At 37.3% G+C, this 22039-nt stretch overlaps 1 protein-coding gene across 3 annotated transcripts in view; it reads left to right on the plus strand.

Annotated features, from left to right (window-relative positions):
* Positions 1-22039, plus strand: part of TMEM144 (transmembrane protein 144) — a 40369-nt gene that overhangs the window by 12126 nt on the left and 6204 nt on the right. For all 3 annotated transcript variants that reach the window (XR_006887972.1, XM_046656758.1, XM_046656757.1), the window contains exons 6-11: positions 2811-2892; positions 4767-4843; positions 6558-6676; positions 9071-9190; positions 10336-10433; positions 20804-20857. Coding sequence is in view for 2 of the 3 variants with exons in the window: in XM_046656758.1 (XP_046512714.1) it covers positions 2811-2892; positions 4767-4843; positions 6558-6676; positions 9071-9190; positions 10336-10433; positions 20804-20857 (550 nt within the window). In the remaining variant the exon portion in view is untranslated. The remainder of the gene's footprint in view (positions 1-2810; positions 2893-4766; positions 4844-6557; positions 6677-9070; positions 9191-10335; positions 10434-20803; positions 20858-22039) is intronic.

Below are 22039 nucleotides of genomic sequence, written 5' to 3' on the forward strand. Positions count from 1 at the left end.
CTTCTTCCTAATACATCTTTCTCTTTGTGTTGTCAATTCATTTACCCAGGATTATTTATCACACCATGCCCCAGACACTTCCCTCAGCTCAAAAGGCCCTTTCCTCAGCCTCCTTGGCCATTCTTAAATATCAGTTGAGATTTTCCATTCTATGTGATTTTTTTCTTGATTTCCTTCTTTGTAATTAGAGTGAGTTGCCCCTAAATTTCCATTGCATTTTATACTTCTTCTATTATCGAAATTCTCAGGGTCTCTTGGTCAGTTTTGTATTATTCATACCATGCTCTTTATCCTTGAACTATGAGGACCTGAAGGCCAAGGTCCATTATTTTCTTTATACACCATCCCTCCCACCATCCCCATCAGACTTTGCTACACAGTACTTGACACACAATAGATGCTCAGTAAATGCTTGTTGAGTTCAATTGTCAGTGTAAACACACACACACGAATTTTACTAATAGTAAGATGTCTAGGGTTGCAGATCTAGCAAAACTGGATAGGTTGAAAATGTCCAGAAGCACCCATGGGTATAACATTGATTTTTTTTTTTAAGTTTCCTATGCTTTTGACAATATTCATAGACTTCATGGAACTTTGTGTTTGACACACTGTACCAAATTCCTTAAGTCTGTAGCCCAAAGACCTTGTGATCTCTTTGGTTTTATGTTCACATACATGGCATAAATCCCATTCATTGCCTTGTCATAACTTAGTGCTCCCACATCCCCTCTTGACCTATTGAGCTGAGATTCTTTCTGACTTACCTGTTTTGTGATTAGCACTAGTCACACGGCTTGCAACCACTGATTTCTTAGTCCTGATTTCTTTCTCATACTCAGCACCCCCTCTCCCATCCAATTTGTAGTGAAAGCTCTCTGTTTACTAACATGCTTTGAGACTTGACTGTGTGCTAAAAAGTACACTGAGAATTTTGTATGCGTTATTATTTATTCTCGTCACAACTCTGTAAAGTGGGTATGTTCCAATGTTTCTAGATGAAAAAAGTTGAGGCTCAGAGAAGTTAAATGATTTGTTGGAGGGTTATACAGTTATTTGAAGAAACACTCAAGGACCTTTATCTGTATCCTTCAGATATTTCTGACATATCACCCTGTATTATTAGAAAAACACACTGGTCTACATAAAGTAGAGAGTTTTCATTGTAACTTTGAGAAGAAAATGCAATTGCGGTTCTAATATTAGCTTTGCAAATTAACATGTATATAAGCATGCATGTGCACACATATTTAACTAATTAAGATATACAAGTGTAATTAGGTTTTATGCATTCAATTTTACTGAGCCTTAAGTACCTAGAGGACCTTGAAGGAGATATAAGATGTGGGTCCTATCTTCTATTGAATTAGAAAATCTTTGGAGAAAAAAGATTACATGGACTCGTGGCAGATGGTTTGGATGTTGTGATGACTGTTCTCAGTGCTGTGGAAATTCAGAGAAGGAGAAGACTAGGCGGGGACTGGCCTGGGGGAAACTTCTCTTCTCACATTCAGCCCTTCAACTCTTCTTTAGTTTGAGTAAGAAGAGGAGAGTACATAGTGTGTCCAGCTAAGGAACAAACATAAGCAAGAGCAGGCGGTTGTGAAAGTTTGGGAAAGGAGGAGAGCTCAGAGCAGGGACTAGTCAGAAAGAAAAGTCCATGAGGGGAATTATGTTGAGATAGGTTGGGTGGAGCATAATGCAGAGAGCAGTACAAATCAAAAAGAAAAGTTAAATTTCCTGTGGAAGGGAATATGGAGCCATTCAAGTTTTTAAAGCAAATAGGAGACTAAACCAAGGAAGCTAACTAGGAAATTTTAAATTTTTATACAAAAGATAGCATATCATATGCACTATTCTGCACTTAGCTACCTACATTATTTCAGCCTTGTGTATACTTTGAAAACTTCTTAGATTGTTTTAACTTTCAAACCATGCAAAAGTATTAAAAAAGGAATGTCAAATGTATACCAAAGTCATTCATTTAATATTTTAGCACATTTTAACATATTTGCATGGTTCAAAAGTCAATGGTAAGTGAGGCATTTGTTACAAAGACACTGGACATGAATAGACAGTGCCTTATGAAAGAGACGTTAAAGGGGAAAAAGTCATTAGGCTTCTGCGTGTGTGTTTTTATCCTTAAAATATACTCTGGAGATCTTTCCATATGTGAGCACGGAAGGCATCCTTATTCCTTTTTTACAACTGTATAATATTCCATTGTGTGACTCTGAAGGTCATCTCTCCTGAATGTGGTTGTACCTGTGTTATAGGGCATGGAGCAGGGTTGGTAATGTCAAGAGTAGACACATCTGTGGCTTCAGTAGATGGCCCCAGAGTCTCCTCCATGGGGGTCATATAGTTCTGCACTCACATAAGTGATGCATGTCCCCTATAGTTTGTCCAGCTGAGGATGTTCTTAAACTTTTGGGGTTTTGTCAATATAATGGGTGAGAAATACTATTTCAATGTAGTTTTTGTTTGTATTTTTTTAACCATGTGATTTCAGGGCTAAGCAGGAATAAAAAGAAAGATGGGGTCATTGACTGAAAAAAGAAAATCAGGAGAAAGATCTGTTTTGGGGGGAAAGCTTATGAGTTTGGCTTTAACTGTTGCAATTAAGCACAATGAGAGACATCAATGAGAGTGGCAGTCCTGGAGAAATGGCAGGACCACTGACGAGGCAGTTTGTAAGAAATCATCCTATCATTAGGACTTGATTGAAGCTGCATTTTCTCTTAAAATTCAGGCAACTTTATATGAACCAGGGTTATGATAAATATCACTAAAATTTATTTTCTTTACAGTGCTTTCATATTTTTGTTCATCAAAAGTGAAATACCAAATAACACGTGTTCTGTGGACACCACACCATTAATAACGGAGCATGTGAGTATCGTTTGAGAGACAGCTTGCTTTAAAACATAAAATTAACATAAAAGGAAAATGCATAGATTTGAAACAGATGGGAAGGTGGTGTTTTTGTTGTTTTTGTTTTCAATCAGGACCATCTGAAATATCTTAGCATATTTATTATGGCTGGGTCTAGGTAGCAGTCAATCAATGCTTCCAAAGTTAAGTTTCTCAGCAAATGGGAAGGTCTATTTATTTTTCCTAACGGTAGATCCCTGCTAGGAGATGCATACGAGCCATATTTTGGAATGACTTAGGATTTCTACAGTAGGGGAACCCCAAATACTGAAGAGAAGTATGAAAGTTACTTTGGAAAGGAGGAGGAAGGAGGTTTTAAAGTAGGCCCAGAGAGAGCATGGGAATAGATCAAAGGAAGCCAGTGAAAGGGTAAATCAAGTCAAATGAAGTAGGAATTGCACTTGAATTTCTTCCTATTTCTCTTTTCTGCTATATCCTGTTCTTCTCAAAGGTAAAGACAGGAAATATGTAGGGAGTCACTGTTTTGACCTTGAAGAACCTAAATTAGTCTGGAATGGCAAATCTAGATTAAATAGGGACAACCTTTAAAAGAGATCTGGAGAGAGCACAAGGGCCAGTGGCTACAAATACTAAAGTGGTTTCAGGGCAAACCCCCGTGGCCATGAGCCCAGAGTCTACTCCTTCCTATTTTAAGTCTCTCTTCTACTCACCAAGGGCCAAGTGACCCTAGCTGCCCTCTGAATCCAGCATCCCACACCCCCACTGAGATATTTGCCTCCCTGGGAGGTATTGCCTCGATCCTTACTTCAAAATTAATTTTTTCTTTTCCCTTCCTTCTTCCCTTATCAAGACTCTTATCAATTATGGTGGCTGAAACATTAAATTGACACCAAAGTTAAATAATAATTAGCTCAAGTGTAAGAGAAAAGAGATTTATTAATCCATAGGCATCTCTAATCAGGGAAATGTTTCAGAGAGAATGGAGGAATTGAGACTGGGAGAAGCTGTCTGGATCCAGATACCTCCTAACCAATTACCCTTCACACAAAGGGACAAAAAAAGAAACTAAAATAAATGCAGCTTTGTAAAACGTACATAGTAGGCCAACTGTCTTAGATTTTTCTAGGCAAGATGAAATGATATACACAAACTAAGTGTAAAGATACACAAACAACATGATTGGTTAGTATGAACCATACATCCTGAGTTCCCCATCGTAAAAGAAAGCATTATTGCCAAAGGAAAACTGGACTTAGCACATGACAAAGAATTCAAACCTAGTTTCTTATTTCTTACAAAAGCAGTGAGAGTATAACATCAAGGAAACTTCAGCTAAGAGACAAAGATGATAGAGATGATTACATTTAACAGTAGAAATATTATGAATTTGCACATAATTTTTTCTGACTCAGAATACTAGCCTAATCTTGAAACATGACTGGAAATGTTTAACTAATTCAGTAAAAAAAAAATCTGAATAAAAAATGCCTATTGATCTTAGGCATTCCATGGTAGAAGAGTCTGAGTTTTCCTTGGTTCTAATTTCTCTACAGATTATTAAAATATGCAAATGAAACGCATGTTAATAACTTTGCTAGTTTGGGTAGGTGTGTCAAAATAGCCATATATTAAACTGTGAAAAAATTTAAAGAGAGAAGTTGCCAACTGCAAACCGTTCTGAATGAAAGAGGAACAGAATCAGAAACCTTTGAGTCTAGAGACGGCCACAGAATCAGAATGCCGAGTAGAACATGTTCATAGTTTAAAGTAGGTTTGAGAGAGAAAAGGAAAACACTGAAAATCTTCTTGTCCCCAGTGCGGTTATCAATCGAATGCTGTTTTGTTTTGGTTTGTGCCAATGTTTTCAACAGGCGATCAACAGGGCTCAAGATCCCAGCCGCGATTACTCCTGGGTGGATAAGCTTTCTACACTGCAACAGCGCATAGTGTAAGAAGAGCTTCTGTTGTTCTCTTTCATATTTGGTTAAAGCAAGGACTGCCAGCGTCAGGTGATACTCGTCTGAGTTCCAGAAGAAAATGGTAACCCAAGCTTGACTTCCTTAGCTCCATGATGGAGAGACTTTCTTGTCCCCTGCTGAATTTTTAGGCACAGGATCCCTGGTCTCAGTGCTTTAAGGAATTGCTAAGCCACTGCACATATTCATTGTCAAATATAGTAGAATATTTTGTCTCCATGTAGGTCCTATCCACCCTCCCCCCCCCCCCCCCCCCCCCCCCACCGGCTTCATAAAGACTGGGAGAGTTAAGCTCAACATCAGCTTTTTTTATTATCAGCTATATTTTAGGGTGTGGCGGCACATTTTTTTGAACTGGCAAAGAAATATGAAAATATGTAATAGTATGTAGCTTGCCTCAAACAAAACCTTTTTTCACAAAGCATCTCCTTTGTTAAGGGAATGTTTGTTAAAAACGTTTTTAGTTGTCTGTTAGCTGGGCCTGGACTATTAGTCTGGTCTGTGTTTGGGATAATCCTCCAGGACCGTGAAGTCTAGGCTTCACCATGACACAGGGGTTTTCAGTGTGAATAGAGCTCATTGCCAAGTTGGCCCTGGGAGTTCCTACAGTGTCATATTCCTTAAAGCACTATTAAAATAGACTTTAAGGATTTGTTTGTAAGCTTGTTAGGGAGTGGTTTTTCCCTAAAACTCTTTCCTGTTTCATCCATTATCCTTTGTATTAAGTTCCAAAATATTGATTACCTCCCCCCAAAATCGTTGGAAATACTTGTGCTTCGTACAGATATGGCCCAAGTCCGAGGAGTCAACTTGCCTCCAAGTGCTTAAAATGAAATGTTTTCTCTCTCTCTCTGTCTTGTTTTGGTGAGGATTGGCCCTGAGCTAACATCTGTTACTAATCTTCCTCTTTTTGCTTGAGGAGGATTGTCACTGAGCTGACATCTTTGCCAATCTGCCTCTATTTTGTATGTGAGATGCTGCCACAGTGTGTCTTGATGAGTGGTGTGTAGATTTGCACCGGGGATCTGAACCTGTGAACCCCAGGCTGCTGAAGCCGAGCACACAAACTTAACCTTATGCCACTGGGCCAGCCCCTGAAATATTTTCTTCTTACAAAGAGTAATGTTTTCCCTGAAATGTACAGATGATTTTATTAAATCAGCACTTCCTCTTGACCATGCCACCATCAACTAAGACATAGGTTAGTCTATGGATCTCAAGAGCTGTTTTGAACAAACATGTGTCTAGTGCTTGCTCTCCCCTAGCCCTGTGCTAGATATGATAGTGTTTTAAAAAGAGGCATAGGGCATAGTGTCAGTCCATAAATACTTGATAATTTAATTAGAGAGCCAAGTTTATTTATGTAGACTGTATAATATGATGGCACTTTTCTCATCTATCTAATGACTATTTATAATCTTAATCCATTATAACTTCTGTAAATCATGTACTTCCAAAATTAGACAGTGGAGGACTGAAGTTTCACTCTTAGTCCTGACACCACTTTGACCCTGCAGGATGTTTCTTTAACTTCTGCCAGTCACAGAGCTTGAGATGGATGGGTGATATCTGCATAATTGCTTGTGATTTACATTTGGAAGCATGCTTTCATTATCACTGCATCTGTGTGTTTGTCAGAAATATTGCTTTGGACCAAGATTAATAGTGATTTATTTGTTTTTTAAGGGGCTGCAGTCTTGCAGTGATATCTGGAATACTCTATGGATCAACGTTTGTGCCAATCATTTATATCAAGGACCACAGCAAAAGAAATGACAGTATATATGCAGGAGCAAGCCAGTATGGTGAGAGTAAAAAGTTATTTCTAAATAAACTCGATACTTGTGTTTCTACTTAAGAATATAAAAAGAATGTGACTGTAGTAAATATTGGTGCATAGATTTGATCTTACTTTTCCTTGTAAGTGGTGAATTAGAAAGTCACAGAAGACTAAAAGTAATAAAGGAGTGTTTCAGTATTTTCACATGATCTTTAACATACAAATATAATCAACTTTAGTCAGGATTCAGTTCTGCTACTTGGATCTTAAAACATGGTTTCTGGCTTTATAGTAAGATTTAGAGATTATTTTCCAGTTAAGATCATCTCTGGGAAAATATGTGTTCTTCTCTTCTTCTAAAAAAAAGCTAAAGTGCAGTACATTGTACTTTAAAATCAAGAAAAAGGTCAAAGTATAGCCCTCCTAAAGCTCAAAGTATAGCCTATTCAGTCAACAAATATTATTTTTCAAGCACAGAGTAGTGCAGTGAAAGGCTCAACATAATGGTCTCTAATTATCTCAGTTTCTAGTGATAGAATTAATCTCTCAGGCATAAACTCAACACTATGTGCAATAGCCTAGTACAAGCTCAAGACGACATGAAAGAGTGTCTACTTGGGGATCCTATGATTATATTCAAACGTGGTTTACAGCAATGAAATGATAAGTGAATGAGATCATAGATAATAATGGATGGTGCAGAAAATTGATGTGATCTATGTTCAGATAAAAGAGAAGTTTGGAGGGCAAAAGTCACGAGGGAAAGATTGATGAAGAAGCTGGGATCTGAACTTTAAATGAGTGAATAGACTTTGAGTAGATACCATAGTTTCTTTCTTCCTTTTAATATTCAGCCCCACGAACAATACTCAAACCTTTTATTAACTTGTCTTTTTTTTAAGATTTTATACAAATACTTTTTGTATTTTTTTCATTTTTAAAAGATAAAAACTAATAAAAAGAGAATGACATAGGATAAATTAAAAGAGAAGGAAAAACAAGAGTGAAAAATAAAACAGAACCAGGAATGAGTCTAAAAATTGCACCACTTGCTAGAAACTAGCCATAAATTCGGCTCTGAGATTTCTTATAGCCACTAGGGGAATCAGATCAGTCCCACAATTCAGCGAACTCCAGATGAAAACAACTAATTGTTCAAGGGTACAGTTGTTCTTGGTACTAGGACATAATAAACAATGTCCTCGACAATCTCTTAACATGAATAGGACAATCAGTGCTTAGGGATATTTCTCATGACAACTCAAATGCAGCCTGATAGGAACACACTTTATGTCAATTCAAGAATAATACTGAGGAGGGGGGGCATAATTTTTTATTTCATTTATTTAACAAAACCTAAGTGGTACATGGCCTGTGCTAGGCACCATTCTAACCACGTTACAGTCCTGACTCAGTTGCCTCTCGTAGCAACCTTACTAGCTGGATACCATTATTATCCTTTTTTTGCAATTCAGCAAATTAAGGCAGAGAGAGATTAGATAATTGAACTATGTCTCAAAGTTAGCAAGTAGTGGGTTGAGGATTCCCACCCAGGTGGTCTGTGCTTTTAACCACTATGTTATGCTGCCTTTTGTGGTGGTCCATAGAGGAATGTGTTGCTCTTATGAGATTCAGAAGTAGGATTTAAGATTTCAGAAGAATAGACAAACTCTTTGATCATCAACCTTTCCTCCCTTAACCTGGCCAGTCACCTCTGTCAAACTTTTAGTTGAGAGAAAGCCTGAGTCCAATGTGGCCTTCCCAGCCAAGAACCTGTAGTGAACCCATGTGTATGGCCAAAGCACCGTCTGCTTAAATAGTCAGTAGAGTTGGGGTTTCTCAGAATTTAGGCCACCATCATGTTTCATTAACTCCTCCATGTAATTAGGTTTATAATAAACAATTGAATAAAAACCCTCTTTGGAATAATTTTCTGAATATCCTTCTGTATAGCTGATATCTACAGCAGAGATGCTGGTCTCCAGATTGATTGTAGGCTATATAAAATTAGCATTCCCCGAATTTTTTCACACACACCCCACTACAGCCCACTTGGAGATTTGCTACAATTGTTTTAACCATTAGCAAAATTAGGTCTGAATACCTATTCTTAAAAAGGAGATATTAACATCATATTCACATAATGTTTATTGTTTCTTATTTAGTTTTCCAAGATAATCATGAAAACCAGCCTTTTAGATTTGATTGTAGTAACTAATTTGCTGCTTAATATTGCTAGGTTTTAAATCTATTAATTAAAATTCTATATAATCAGTATATAGAAAACTAGGATGATAAAATATAATTGATGGTTCCTTTACTTTTGAGGTTAATTTTGGTAAGTTTATTTTTAGAACTTTAAATATATTTGAAATGATTAAAATAATACACTTGAGAATTTTATAATCTGTGTTTTCAGATTTAGACTATGTTTTTGCACACTTCAGCGGCATCTTTCTTACAAGCACGGTCTACTTTCTGGCCTACAGTATAGCCATGAAAAATAATCCTAAACTATATCCTAAAGCAGTCTTGCCAGGTAAGAATCTGTACTACAGAAAATCTTCTTACTCCTTGGAAGTATCATTCTCTACTCCTTTAGCTTGAATAATAGTTTTCTGGAAGCCAAGCCGTCCTTAGTATGTGTGTGTGTGTACCTGTGTGTGTGTGTTCATTCTCTGAATTACTTTGGCCCAGTTTACCACCAAATATGAAGGATTTAAAATGCATGAAACTAGATATGAAATGCCGGTCATTATTACAGAAGCTAAAACTCGATTGATGAATCTAAGATCATTTCCTGTATCAAAACATCTTGTCTATTGACCATCAGCCTTTATTATTTCTCCTTCACTATCTAAGGATTGATATTAAAAGTCAGAGTCCTGGGACTCTATTGAAAAAAAGAAAAAGTATCAACAAATAGGAATCTGCAGTCACTTGGGAAAACAAACACTTTCTCCAAAAAGTAAGGAGAAATTGTTTAGAGTTCAAAACACATATATGTTAAATGCACACACTTTTGGACTTAATCCATTAGGCATTAATGGTAAAAATATATATTTAATTTCTCACTTATGAGTTTGCTATAAGTCAATTTGGAGATAGGTCCACAAGTAAAATTTTTTAAAGAACAAAATAAAGCATATGTCAGAGGTTCATTCTGAGTGCCTGATTCATTTAAGCCAAGTGTGCCACTCTACCAGTATAGAAAACGGTAGAAGATTTACTCAATGCCTAACTAAAGTATCCTGACAATTTTAGCTAGTATTTTCATTCAAATTCTGGGAGTTTTTTTTCCTTAGCTATAAGCATCATTCTGAATTTATACATTTTTATGTGTTCATGATTTAGAGTAAATGGTGTTTGCAGAGCATGTTCAGATCGTGTGTCTTCCCTAAGCCCCTCTCTACTATCCAATCTTTGCCTCAATTACTACTTTGGGTACTTTATTTACTGTCAGTAAAGTGAAAGGATTAATAATTATACCCACAGCAGTCAAGATCAGAGAAATCATGTGGTTTCCAAAATGGTCATAAAACACAGCTCAAAAATGCATGTTGGCCAACAGTATTGATAGGAAGGCGTTAATATGTGCCCTTGAATATTCCTGCTCTACCTAGAGTGTACCTTTTCAGGAGAGGCACGTGGTTTGTAAATGTGGGGTGTCTGTGTGTGTTTCAGGATTCGTGTCAGGGGTCCTCTGGGCAGCAGCCACCTGCTGTTGGTTCATAGCTAACCACTCTCTCAGCGCTGTGGTCAGTTTCCCGATAATCACTGCTGTAAGTAGCTCGAGTATTTTTCCAAATTTTTATTTTCCAAATGTCAATATAATTTTTCTGAAGCGTTCTTAGCAGATCACTACAGACCATCATAGAGTTTGATTTTTTTAAGGAATACAATTAATATAATAGATTCATGTAGATAAACTGATGCCCTCTAATCTTATGTCCTTGATTGCTACGGGAACATTGCTAACCTCATTTTACCAGGTTGGTTAATCTTTAATATCCTTGCAGTTTTTGTTTGGCCGTTTTGTCTAATGTCGATTTGGATACATTATAATTTGTTATTTATAACAATATTCATCTCTATATAACAGTTTATAAATATAAAAATGCTATTTTGTGTATTATCACACTTGAATCTCATGACAACTTTGTGAGACAGAAAGTACTTCAGCCTTCTCCTCATATGGTATTTAAGTATTTTTTTCCTTTTTGTTAAGGAAGATTGGCCCTGAGCTACCATCTGTGCCAATTTTCCTCTTTTTATGTGGGATGCCACCATAGCATAGCTTGATGAGCACTGTGTGGGTCCACGCCTGGATCTGAACCCGTGAACCCCAGGGCCACCGAAGCAGAGTGTGTCACTGGGCCAGCCCCGGTACTTCAGTATTTTTAAGGAAGGCTTTCAGAAAGTGCTAAAGCAAAGTATTGTCTCTGGATGATGTCTATTGTAGCATACATAATACAGTTTGCTTCATCTGATTTTTTAGGTGCCATTTATTAGCACATAGTTAGGTAAGAGAAAAGCAAAAATGTTTTCTTTGATTTAGGCAGGACAAGAATTGATAGGATTGTCCCCGTTTTGAAGATGAGAAATTGAGGCAATGGCTGAGAGCGCTGTCTGAAGTGACACAGCCAGTGGAACTCTCAAGGCTTCTGAGTACAGAGTTTCCAGTGCACAGTGCTGCCTTGTGCCATCAGTACAGAATCCAATTTAGAGTTTGTTTCGAGTTCATTCTGGCACTGGGACTGACACCCACACGGGAATTAGTTGCTTTAATGGTGGGCTCCCGTGTCTACTCTAGACACCTTAGGTCGTTCACCTGCATCCCCTGCTTCCTAAACCGTCATCATCATCAACAAAACTTGCCTAAAACATTTTAGCACCACACCTGTGCAAACCTAGAAAACTTCTTAAAAGCACGTTGTCTAGTCTAAAACACATTGCGTAAAAATTTAAAACATCCTTAAATTTTAATATAAATTCTGGATTTCAAACAGTATATTTTTGACAGTTCTATTGTGTTCATAAAATAGTTCACTTTAAAGAACAACTAAATTCAAATAATAAAGGGTTTTTTAAATTTAAAGAGCCCACGTTTTGACGTTCTTGATCTCTGCTGAGGGAAATTGGTATCAAAATCAGGCAAGTTATAAGGAAGTTTTTTAGGGTTAAGTCCTTGTCACTGGAATGGCAAAGAACCCAAATTCTTTCCAAAAAGGGTTTGTTTCTCATCATTTCAAGTATATGTAATGCTAGGAGTCACTATATAACACCAGGAAATATAATGGACCATGAGGTATAATGCTTACCAGTTAAATGCTTAAAAGTACATTTGTAGAGAAAAGTTTGCAGCATGATATGCTCCTCAACTAGAGATGCAAATGTTGTTTGACAGCTATATCCCACTGCACAAGGAGGAATAATGTTTATTAAAATAGATCAACTCATTAATCCCATCAAATTGAAACTTTGTCATGTTAGTGATTTTGTCTTTTAATCAAGTTATGTTCTTGAACAAATGTGGGTTGTCCAAAAAGGGCTTGGAGCAATTTTATATAAGATACACAGATAGAATTAAGTCACACAAGACAAATAAATAGAAATAGAAACACAAATAGAAAATCAAAGCTAGGATAAAAATGTGAAAGGAAGCGAAAAGCACCAAGCTTAGTTTGGTGATTAAACATTAAGTTTTGCTTTGTGCATACAAAAGGGGGTAATACAATGCGGTAGCTAATTCTTTTTAATGAGTAACATTATTTCCTCAGAAAATATCAATTATTTTCTAGCACTAAATTCTTAATAGAATTTACCATATGGAGCCTTTTACGGGGACATTGAACAACAATAAATAATATTCTTCACAAAAATTTTATTATAGACAGAGATACAGTTTTCCTACCACTGTTTTTTGTATTAAGTTATGGTAAAGACTTAAGGCAAAACATTCAAGCCTAATTCAGTGGAAATAAATTGCTAAGGTAGGTGGAATGTGGGCTGAGGGTGGTGAGAATGGTCACTGTGGTTTTGGAGACTTGCCCATTGGAAGGATTATTCTCAAACCACCATGATATAAGCAAAGTCTTCTCACGCACCAGGTGTAGCTTCCTCTAGTGCTTGGGGATTGTTACCTGGGAGGCACAGGTATTTCGGGGAGGTGAGGGCATTCCCTTTATTGCTTTATCTTTATTGCTACAAGGTTCTTGCTTGGTTTCCATTTTGTTACTCTGGTCAAGGACAACATTATCCACATGCAGAAAAGACTTAGTCCCTATCCTCAAGGATCTTATATTCTTCTTTATTTTCTTTATAGAGCTAGATTTTTTAACTTTAACTTTTTTTAATGGAAAATTTTATACATACCCATCCCCTAGCTTTAACAGTTATGAATATGGTCAATCTGATTTTCTCAAAAGAGTACATTTCAAATCCCAGCAGTGCTGTGCTCCACAGGTACGTATATTTCCATTGTTACATATCCATTAGAGACTAGACTATGAGTTCCTTGAAAGCAGCATCTATATTGTTTATTGGCAAATAATCAATTAAAAAACAAACAAAAAAAGGAACAAAAGAAAAAACAAAAACCCATGTAGCAGGAGAAAGGGCTTGTTACCTCTGCTCCAGGTCTGCCCTGATGAGTCTCAAAGCTGAATCAGCTTATCCAGAAGGTTCAGCTTCTCAAGATGGCTCAAGCTCACCTTGTTCTCAAAGGCTGATTTACAAATGTGTAATTTATATTAATTTACAAGAGGAAAATATACAATCCCAATTGCCACAACAGTTGTGTCTGTTATCTAAAAGTAATGCAAGCGTAAGTCAAAGTGTATGCAGATTCTTTAACTCAGGCATACACTTTGACTTACGCTTGCATTACTTTTAGCAAAACACCATTTCCTACGACCCCATCACTCCTGACAATAACCCTTAGGCCATGTCTAAACTAATATTTAGAAGATCATCATCAAAAGGCCGGTTCTGCGACCCGGAGGGGAAGCGCCGGAGCTCTGCCCGGGCAGCAGACAAAACTCTCTGTGTGCCGTTAGCAGAGGGGCCACGCCCAGCATTCAGGGCTCCCGGGAGAGGCCCGGAGAGAAGCCCAGAGGGCGGGGCGACCCCCAGCTGCCGTTGCCCGCCCCGTGAGACTAGGGATTGCTGGAGATCTGGGAGAGGACTGGGGCTGGAGAGAGTTCCAGAGACCCAGCTTAGTAGCCTAGGGGGAAACCCTACAGGCTCACAGCAGCCTTAGGGAAAGCCTCTGCACAGCACCAGTAGAAGGCACCCAGCCGCCAGCCACAAGGCTGGAAGACCCCAGGGCAAAAGCAGCATAGCTAGGTGTACTAACCACAGACTGTAGAAGATGCCAATAGCTCTCCTGCGACCCATAGAGGACAAGTGAGATTCGGTGGGTGCCGACAGCAACGGAGCGACAAATGTAAGTGATCCCACCCCTGGCCGCTGGAAAAGCCCATAACACCGTTGCAGACCCCAAGGAGAGAGCACATCTAGGTGGGCTGCAACAGTAGGCACCTGCAGCCTGAAGCCCCCCTGTGACGGCCCCCACGGCAGAGGAGGGAATCCAAAGGGCCACTGTGGCTACGAAGAGGGGCCCAGGCCCAGTTAGCAACTATGGACAGGGTTCCTGGTTGGTGAAGTATAAACAGCTGCTCCCCCCACCGCAGCAGCTGAAACAAGTGAAAGGAGCAACTAAACTCTATCTCCATGCAGAGGCACAAATCAACAACATCAAGCAATATGAAAAAATACATTAAATCTCCAGAACAGAAAGAAAGTAACAAATACACAGAAAACAATCCCAAAGAAAATGAGATATATAACCTAAATGATGATGACTTCAAAACAGCCATCATTAAGGTTCTCAATGAGTTAAGAGAGAATTCTGACCGACAACTCAACGAGTTCAGGAGCTATGTCACAAAAGAGTTTGATACAATAAAGAAGAACCAAACAGAAATATTGGAAATGAAGAACACAATAGAGGAGATTAAGAAAAATCTAGATGCACTGAACAGTAGGGCCGATAATATGGAGGAAAGAATTAGCAATTTGGAAGATGGCAATATAGAATTGTTGCAGGCAGAGGAGGAGAGAGAAGCAAGACTTAAAAGAAATGAAGAAACTCTCCGAGAATTATCAGACACAATTAGGAGATGCAACGTAAGGATTATAGGTATACCAGAGGGAGAAGAGAAGGAGAAAGGGGCAGAAACCTATTCAAAGAAATAATGGCTGAGAACTTCCCAAATCTGGTGAGGGAGATGGATCTTCAGGTGACAGAAGCCAATAGATCTCCAAACTTTATCAATGCAAGAAGACCAACTCCACGGCATATAGTAGTGAAGCTAGCAAAAGTCAACGACAAGGAGAAAATATTAAGGACAGCCAGGCAAAAGAAACTAACCTACAAAGGAACCCCCATCAGGCTATCAGCAGATTTCTCAGCAGAAACTTTACAGGCTAGAAGAGAGTGGAATGATATATTCAACAATCTGAAGGACAAAAATCTACAGCCGAGAATTCTCTACCCAGCGAAAATATCCTTCAAATACGATGGAGAAATAAAAACTTTCCCAGATAAACAAAAATTAAGGGAGTTCATTGCCACAAAACCTCCTCTTCAGGAAATCCTCAGGAAAACCCTCATTCCTGAAAAATCCAAAAAAGGAAAGGGGCTACAAAACCAAGAGCAGAGGAGATAAGTAGAAGGACAACAACAGAGAGTAGCAGCTCTACATCAGAACAGATTAAACCATGGGACGAGAAACAAAGGAAACTGAAGAAAACCGGAAAACAAGACACAAAATGGGAGTGGTAGGCCCCCACGTCTCAATAATCACTCTAAATGTAAATGGATTGAACTCCCCAATCAAAAGACACAGAGTGGCAGGATGGATCAAAGAACAAGATCCAACAATATGCTGCCTCCAGGAAACACACCTCAGCCCCAAAGACAAACACAGACTCAGAGTGAAGGGATGGAGAACAATACTCCAAGCTAATAATGAACAAAAGAAAGCAGGTGTCGCTATACTAATATCAGACAAGGTAGATTTCAAAGCAAAACAGATAAAGAAAGATAAAGAGGGACAGTATATAATGATAAAAGGGACTCTCCACCAAGAAGACATAACACTTATAAATATATACACACCCAACACAGGAGCACCAAAATTTGTAAAGCAACTCTTAATAGAACTAAAAGAAGACATCAACAACAATACAATAATAGTAGGGGACCTCAACACACCATTAACACCAATGGACAGAACATCCAGACAGAAAATCAACAAGGAAATAATAGAATTAAATGAAAAATTAGACCAGATGGACTTAATAGATATATATAGAACACTTGCTCCAAAAACAGCAGGTTACACATTCTTCTCAAGTGCACATGGAACATTCTCAAGGATTGACCATATTTTGGGAACCAAAGCAAACATCAATAAATACAAGAGAGTTGAAATAATATCAAGCATCTTTTCTGATCATAACGCTATTAAACTAGAAATCAACTACAAGAAAAAAGCAGAGAAAGGTGCAAAAATGTGGAGACTAAACAACACGCTTCTCAACAAACAATGGATCATTGAAGAAATTAAAGAAGAAATCAAATATTATCTGGAGACAAATGAAAATGAGAACACGACATACCAAATCATTTGGGATGCAGCAAAAGCAGTCCTAAGACGGAAATTCATCGCAATACAGGCTCACCTCACTAAACAAGAAAAAGCTCACGTAAGCAACCTCAAACGACACCTAACAGAACTAGAAAAAGAAGAACAAACAAAGCCCAGAGTCAGTAGAAGGAGGGAAATAATAAAAATAAGAGCAGAAATAAACGATATTGAAACAAAAAAGACAATAGAAAGGATCAATGAAACAAAGAGTTGGTTCTTCGAAAGAATTAACAAAATTGACAAACCCCTAGCCAGACTCACCAAGAAAAGAAGAGAGAAATCGCAAATTAATAAAATCAGGAATGACAGAGGAGAAATCACAACAGATACCAATGAAATACAAGAGATCATAAGAGAATACTATGAAAAACTATATGCCAACAAATTGAACAACCTGGAAGAAATGGACAAATTCCTAGACTCCTACAATCTCCCCAAACTGAATCAGGAAGAAATGGAGAATCTGAATAGACCAATCACAAGTAAGGAAATAGAAACGGTAATCAAAAACCTCCCCAAAAACAAGAGTCCAGGACCAGACGGCTTCTCTGGAGAATTCTACCAAACATTCAAAGAAGACTTAATACCTATTCTCCTCAAACTGTTCCAGAAAATTGAGAAAGATGGAGAACTCCCTAACACATTCTATGAAGCCAACATCACTCTGATCCCCAAACCTGACAAGGACAACACAAAGAAGGAGAACTACAGGCCGATATCACTGATGAACATAGATGCAAAAATCCTCAACAAAATTTTGGCAAACCGATTACAGCAATACATCAAAAAGATTATACACCATGATCAAGTGGGATTTATACCAGGAACACAGGGATGGTTCAACATACGCAAGTCAATCAACGTGATACACTACATCAACAAAATGAAAAACAAAAACCACATGATCATCTCAATGGACGCAGAGAAAGCATTCGACAAGATCCAACACCCATTTATGATAAAAACCCTCAGTAAAATGGGTATAGAAGGAAAGTACCTCAACATAATAAAGGCCATATATGATAGACCCACAGCCAACATCATACTCAATGGACAAAAGCTGAAAGCCATCCCTCTGAGGACAGGAACAAGACAAGGGTGCCCACTTTCACCACTCCTATTCAACATAGTACTGGAGGTGCTGGCCAGAGCAATTCGGCAGGAAAAAAAAATAAAAGGAATCCAAATAGGTAACGAAGAAGTAAAACTCGCGTTGTTTGCAGACGACATGATCTTATACATAGAAAACCCCAAAGAATCCACAGAAAAACTATTAGAAATAATCAACAACTACAGCAAAGTAGCAGGGTATAAAATTAACGTGCATAAATCAGTAGCATTTCTATACACTAACAATAAACTAACAGAAAAAGAACTCAAGAACTCTATCCCATTCACAATCGCAACGAAAAGAATAAAATACCTTGGGATAAACTTAACCAAGGAAGTGAAGGATCTATACAATGAAAACTACAAGACTTTCTTGAAAGAAATAGGCAATGACATAAAGAGATGGAAAAACATTCCTTGCACATGGATTGGAAGAATAAACATAGTTAAAATGTCCATACTACCTAAAGCAATATACAGATTCAATGCTATCCCAATCAGAATCCCAAGAACATTCTTCACAGAAATTGAACAAACAATCCTAAAATTCATATGGGGGAATAAAAGACCACGAATTGCTAAAGCAATCTTGAGCAAGAAAAACAAAGCCGGCGGAATCACAATCCCCGATTTCAAAACATACTACAAAGCTACAGTGATCAAAACAGCATGGTACTGGTACAAAAACAGGTCCACAGATCAATGGAACAGAATTGAAAGCCCAGAGATAAAACCACACATCTATGGACAGCTAATCTTCGACAAAGGAGCAGAGGGCCTACAATGGAGAAAAGAAAGTCTCTTCAACAAATGGTGCTGGGAAAACTGGACAGCCACATGCAAAAGATTGAAAATCGACCATTCTTTTTCACCACACACCAAAATAAACTCAAAATGGATCAAAGACCTAAAGATTAGACCTGAGACAATAAGTCTTTTGGAAGAGAATATAGGCAGTACACTCTTTGACATCAGTTTCAAAAGAATCTTTTCGGACACTGTAACTCCTCAGTTGAGGGAAACAATAGAAAGAATAAACAAATGGGACTTCATCAGACTAAAGAGCTTCTTCAAGGCAAGGGAAAACAGAATTGAAACAAAAAAACAGCTCACTAATTGGGAAAAAATATTTACAAGCCACTTATCCGACAAAGGGTTAATCTCCATAATATACAAAGAACTCACACGGCTTAACAACAAAAAAACAAACAACCCGATCAAAAAATGGGCAGAGGACATGAACAGACATTTCTCAAAAGAAGATTTGAATATGGCCAATAGACACATGAAAAGATGTTCATCATCGCTAATCATCAGGGAAATGCAAATCAAAACTACACTAAGATATCACCTTACCCCCGTTAGATTGGCAAAAACATCCAAAACCAAGAACGACAAATGTTGGAGAGGTTGTGGAGAAAGAGGAACCCTCATACACTGTTGGTGGGAATGCAAACTGGTACAGCCACTATGGAAAACAGTATGGAGATTTCTCAAAAAGTTAAAAATAGAAATACCCTATGACCCAGCCATCCCATTACTGGGTATCTATCCTAAGAACCTGACATCAGATATCTCAAGAGTCCGTTGCACCCCTATGTTCATCGCAGCATTATTTACAATAGCCAAGATGTGGAACCAGCCTACATGCCCAGAAACTGATGATTGGATAAAGAAGATGTGGTATATATACACAATGGAATACTACTCAGCCATAAAAAAAGACGAAATTGGCCCATTCACAACAACGTGGATGGACCTCGAGGGCATTATGTTAAGCGAAATAAGTCAGTCAGAGAAAGACGAACTCTATATGACTCCACTCATAGGTGGAAATTAGTATATTGAGAAGGAGATCTGATCGGTGGTTACCAGGGAAAAGGGGGGATGGGGGGAGGGTACGGAGGGGGAAGTGGTGTACCCACAACATGACTAACAAAAATGTACAACTGAAATCTCACAAGGTTGTAATCTATCATAACATTAATAAAAAAATAAAATAAAATCATTCTGACTAAATAGTTTGAGTAGAAAAAAAAAAAAAAAAAAGAAGATCATCAGCCAAAGAGGCTCAATGGTCAGTGATACCTTTTGATATTGTTTTCTACTGTGTTCTTTGAAGAGAAATAAATTTCCAGATTAAAGAGGATAAAATTCTTGAGCAATTGGCATGATAACATTAATATTTTATCCTCTCTTCTATTGTTTCCACCTGTCCTGCCCAAAGTTAGTACAGAATTGCCTAGAGGACCCAGATGCTTCTTGTTTGGTTTGAATTTGGAAGCTTAGGACCTTACGTCGTTGATAAAAGACAGTTCCTTTGACCTATTTCTCTGGCTCTTTTGATACTGACTTTTCCACATGCTGATAAACAGAGAGTAATGTATTTTTATCACTTCGCTTACATACCAGGATTGGAGTCAAACTGTTGACCCAGCCTTTTAGACACTTGGAGAAATGGAGGGGGAAAACACATGTTGGAATTATTTGAACTCTTCCAGAGTTTGTGCAGGACTTGAAAAGGAATCATAAAAATGCTGATACAATACACCTTCTCCACAAAGACTACGATTAATCCAAATGCCAGATTTTTCCCTTCTCAGCTAAAAAAATTAACAAACTTCAATAGCTTCAAGTTTTCAAACTGCAGAACCATCCTTTTTTTCTGTCTTATTTCTCCTCATTTCCTGTGTCCTGTATTATTTCATTGCTGCCTTTGTCTCTTGCCACTAACCCATTGTTTATTTTTCCTTACGTGGTTTTTCTATCTTCCCATAATACTACCTTCAACATTCACTAGAGTTTAATGTTACACATAGTTGATTCCTGTGCAGTAGTATCAGCTAAAAAAAATTTTTTAAGTACATGCTACTTCTGTATGTACATTATTTGTCAGGGTCAAAAGTACACACTAAAATTTCTTCAGTTATGAGATTATCTCATGCCAAAGAAAGTTATAAATTTGCAACTTTTCCTATTACTCCCATTTCTAGTATCCTAAGGGACTAGTTCACTAGAAAAAAAAAACTGCTTATTAAAATATTTTATTATAAATAGATTATACTAAAGAAAAGCATTATATGGCCCAAAATATTATAATAAAAATGAAAACATTACATAAAAAAATTCTTTGTTTTTTACCTAATGCTACTTAATTTAACTTAATGTTGAGTTAGGGTTGAGATTATGAATCGTTTTCCCTGACGATATTGTTATATTGTGTTTATGATAGAAAGTTGTTTAAGTACATAGTCAGCTGTTCAATTTGCTATATTTTCAGAGTATAGTCATAACCAATTTAATTCAAGTTCTTATTTTTATTTAAGGGTCCCGGATTTATAGCTGCAATGTGGGGTGTCTTCATGTTTAAGGAAATACAGGTATGTGCAAGAAAGGACGGATTTAGAAAACAGGTATAGATCCAGATAAGAAGAGTATTTAATATTGCATTTGTATTATTTTTCTGAAAACTGTGACTCCTAAGTCCAGGGCAGAAAACATGTGGATGGAGTTGACAGGTCAGATATTCAAAATGTTATCATCCCTAACTAGGAAAGAAAACGTGAAAGATATGATAATTATGAAACGTGTTTCTCTCCACCCTACTCCCAGTGGAAAAATGCTTTAGTTGACTTTATTTTCCCTTAAGAGATTTTGGTTAAATTATACAATGAAATGGGATAGCAGGAAATTTTGTTTAGTGTAAAATATGGTAGATAAACAAGATGAAAGGTTTTTTATCTCAAAGATTACAATATCCTTGAGGCAGATGGAATTTAGGAATAGATTTTTCTGTTGGTTCTCGTGCCTTCCAGAGGCCTCCATATCAAACCAGCAACTTTATAGAAAAACAGTTATGGTAACAGGTAGCAACCACCACTTCCCTTTCAAGCGTGAATGATGATGATTTAAAATTGCATTCATCAAATAGTTCTAAGGTGTGTGTGTGTATATTTTCATTAAAAATTGTTTTAGAATTTTTTCCACTTACCTCTATTTGTAGAAAAATTCTTCAGTTGAGGAATATGTGTGAAGAGTATTTTGTAATCATTTTTATTAAAAACAATATAAATCCAGAGACACTGTCAAGGCAGCATAGACATAATATTTTCTGTCTTAATATGCAGCTGTAATAACAAATAATTCCTGGTTCTAAGAAGAGCTGATGTGGCTAATTTCTGGGAACCATAAAGTGAACTGTATCCCTGGCTAATACTTAAAATGATTATTCAGTTTTAGATTTAAAACATCGTTTCATTCATGTTAAATGAAATGTTTTGATTTAGAAAGCCATAATTTGATAGTACAAGGAAGATTCTTAGGTTAAATAAATAATAAATTTGTTTAGAAGATATTTGTATCATGATCTTAATTTTTTCTTTTTTAAATATATGAGACAACTTAAAATATTTATAGACACATAAGTTACTTCCATGCACATGTTTCTCACTTATTTTAGATAGGGTTGCTTTCCACAAATAATTTTTTCAGATTTTTTTTTTTTTTGAGGAAGATTGACCCTGAGCTAACATCCGTGTCAGTCTTCCTCTAGTTTGTATGTG

Source organism: Equus quagga, chromosome 3, assembly GCF_021613505.1.
Source record: "Equus quagga isolate Etosha38 chromosome 3, UCLA_HA_Equagga_1.0, whole genome shotgun sequence".
NCBI lineage: Eukaryota > Metazoa > Chordata > Mammalia > Perissodactyla > Equidae > Equus > Equus quagga.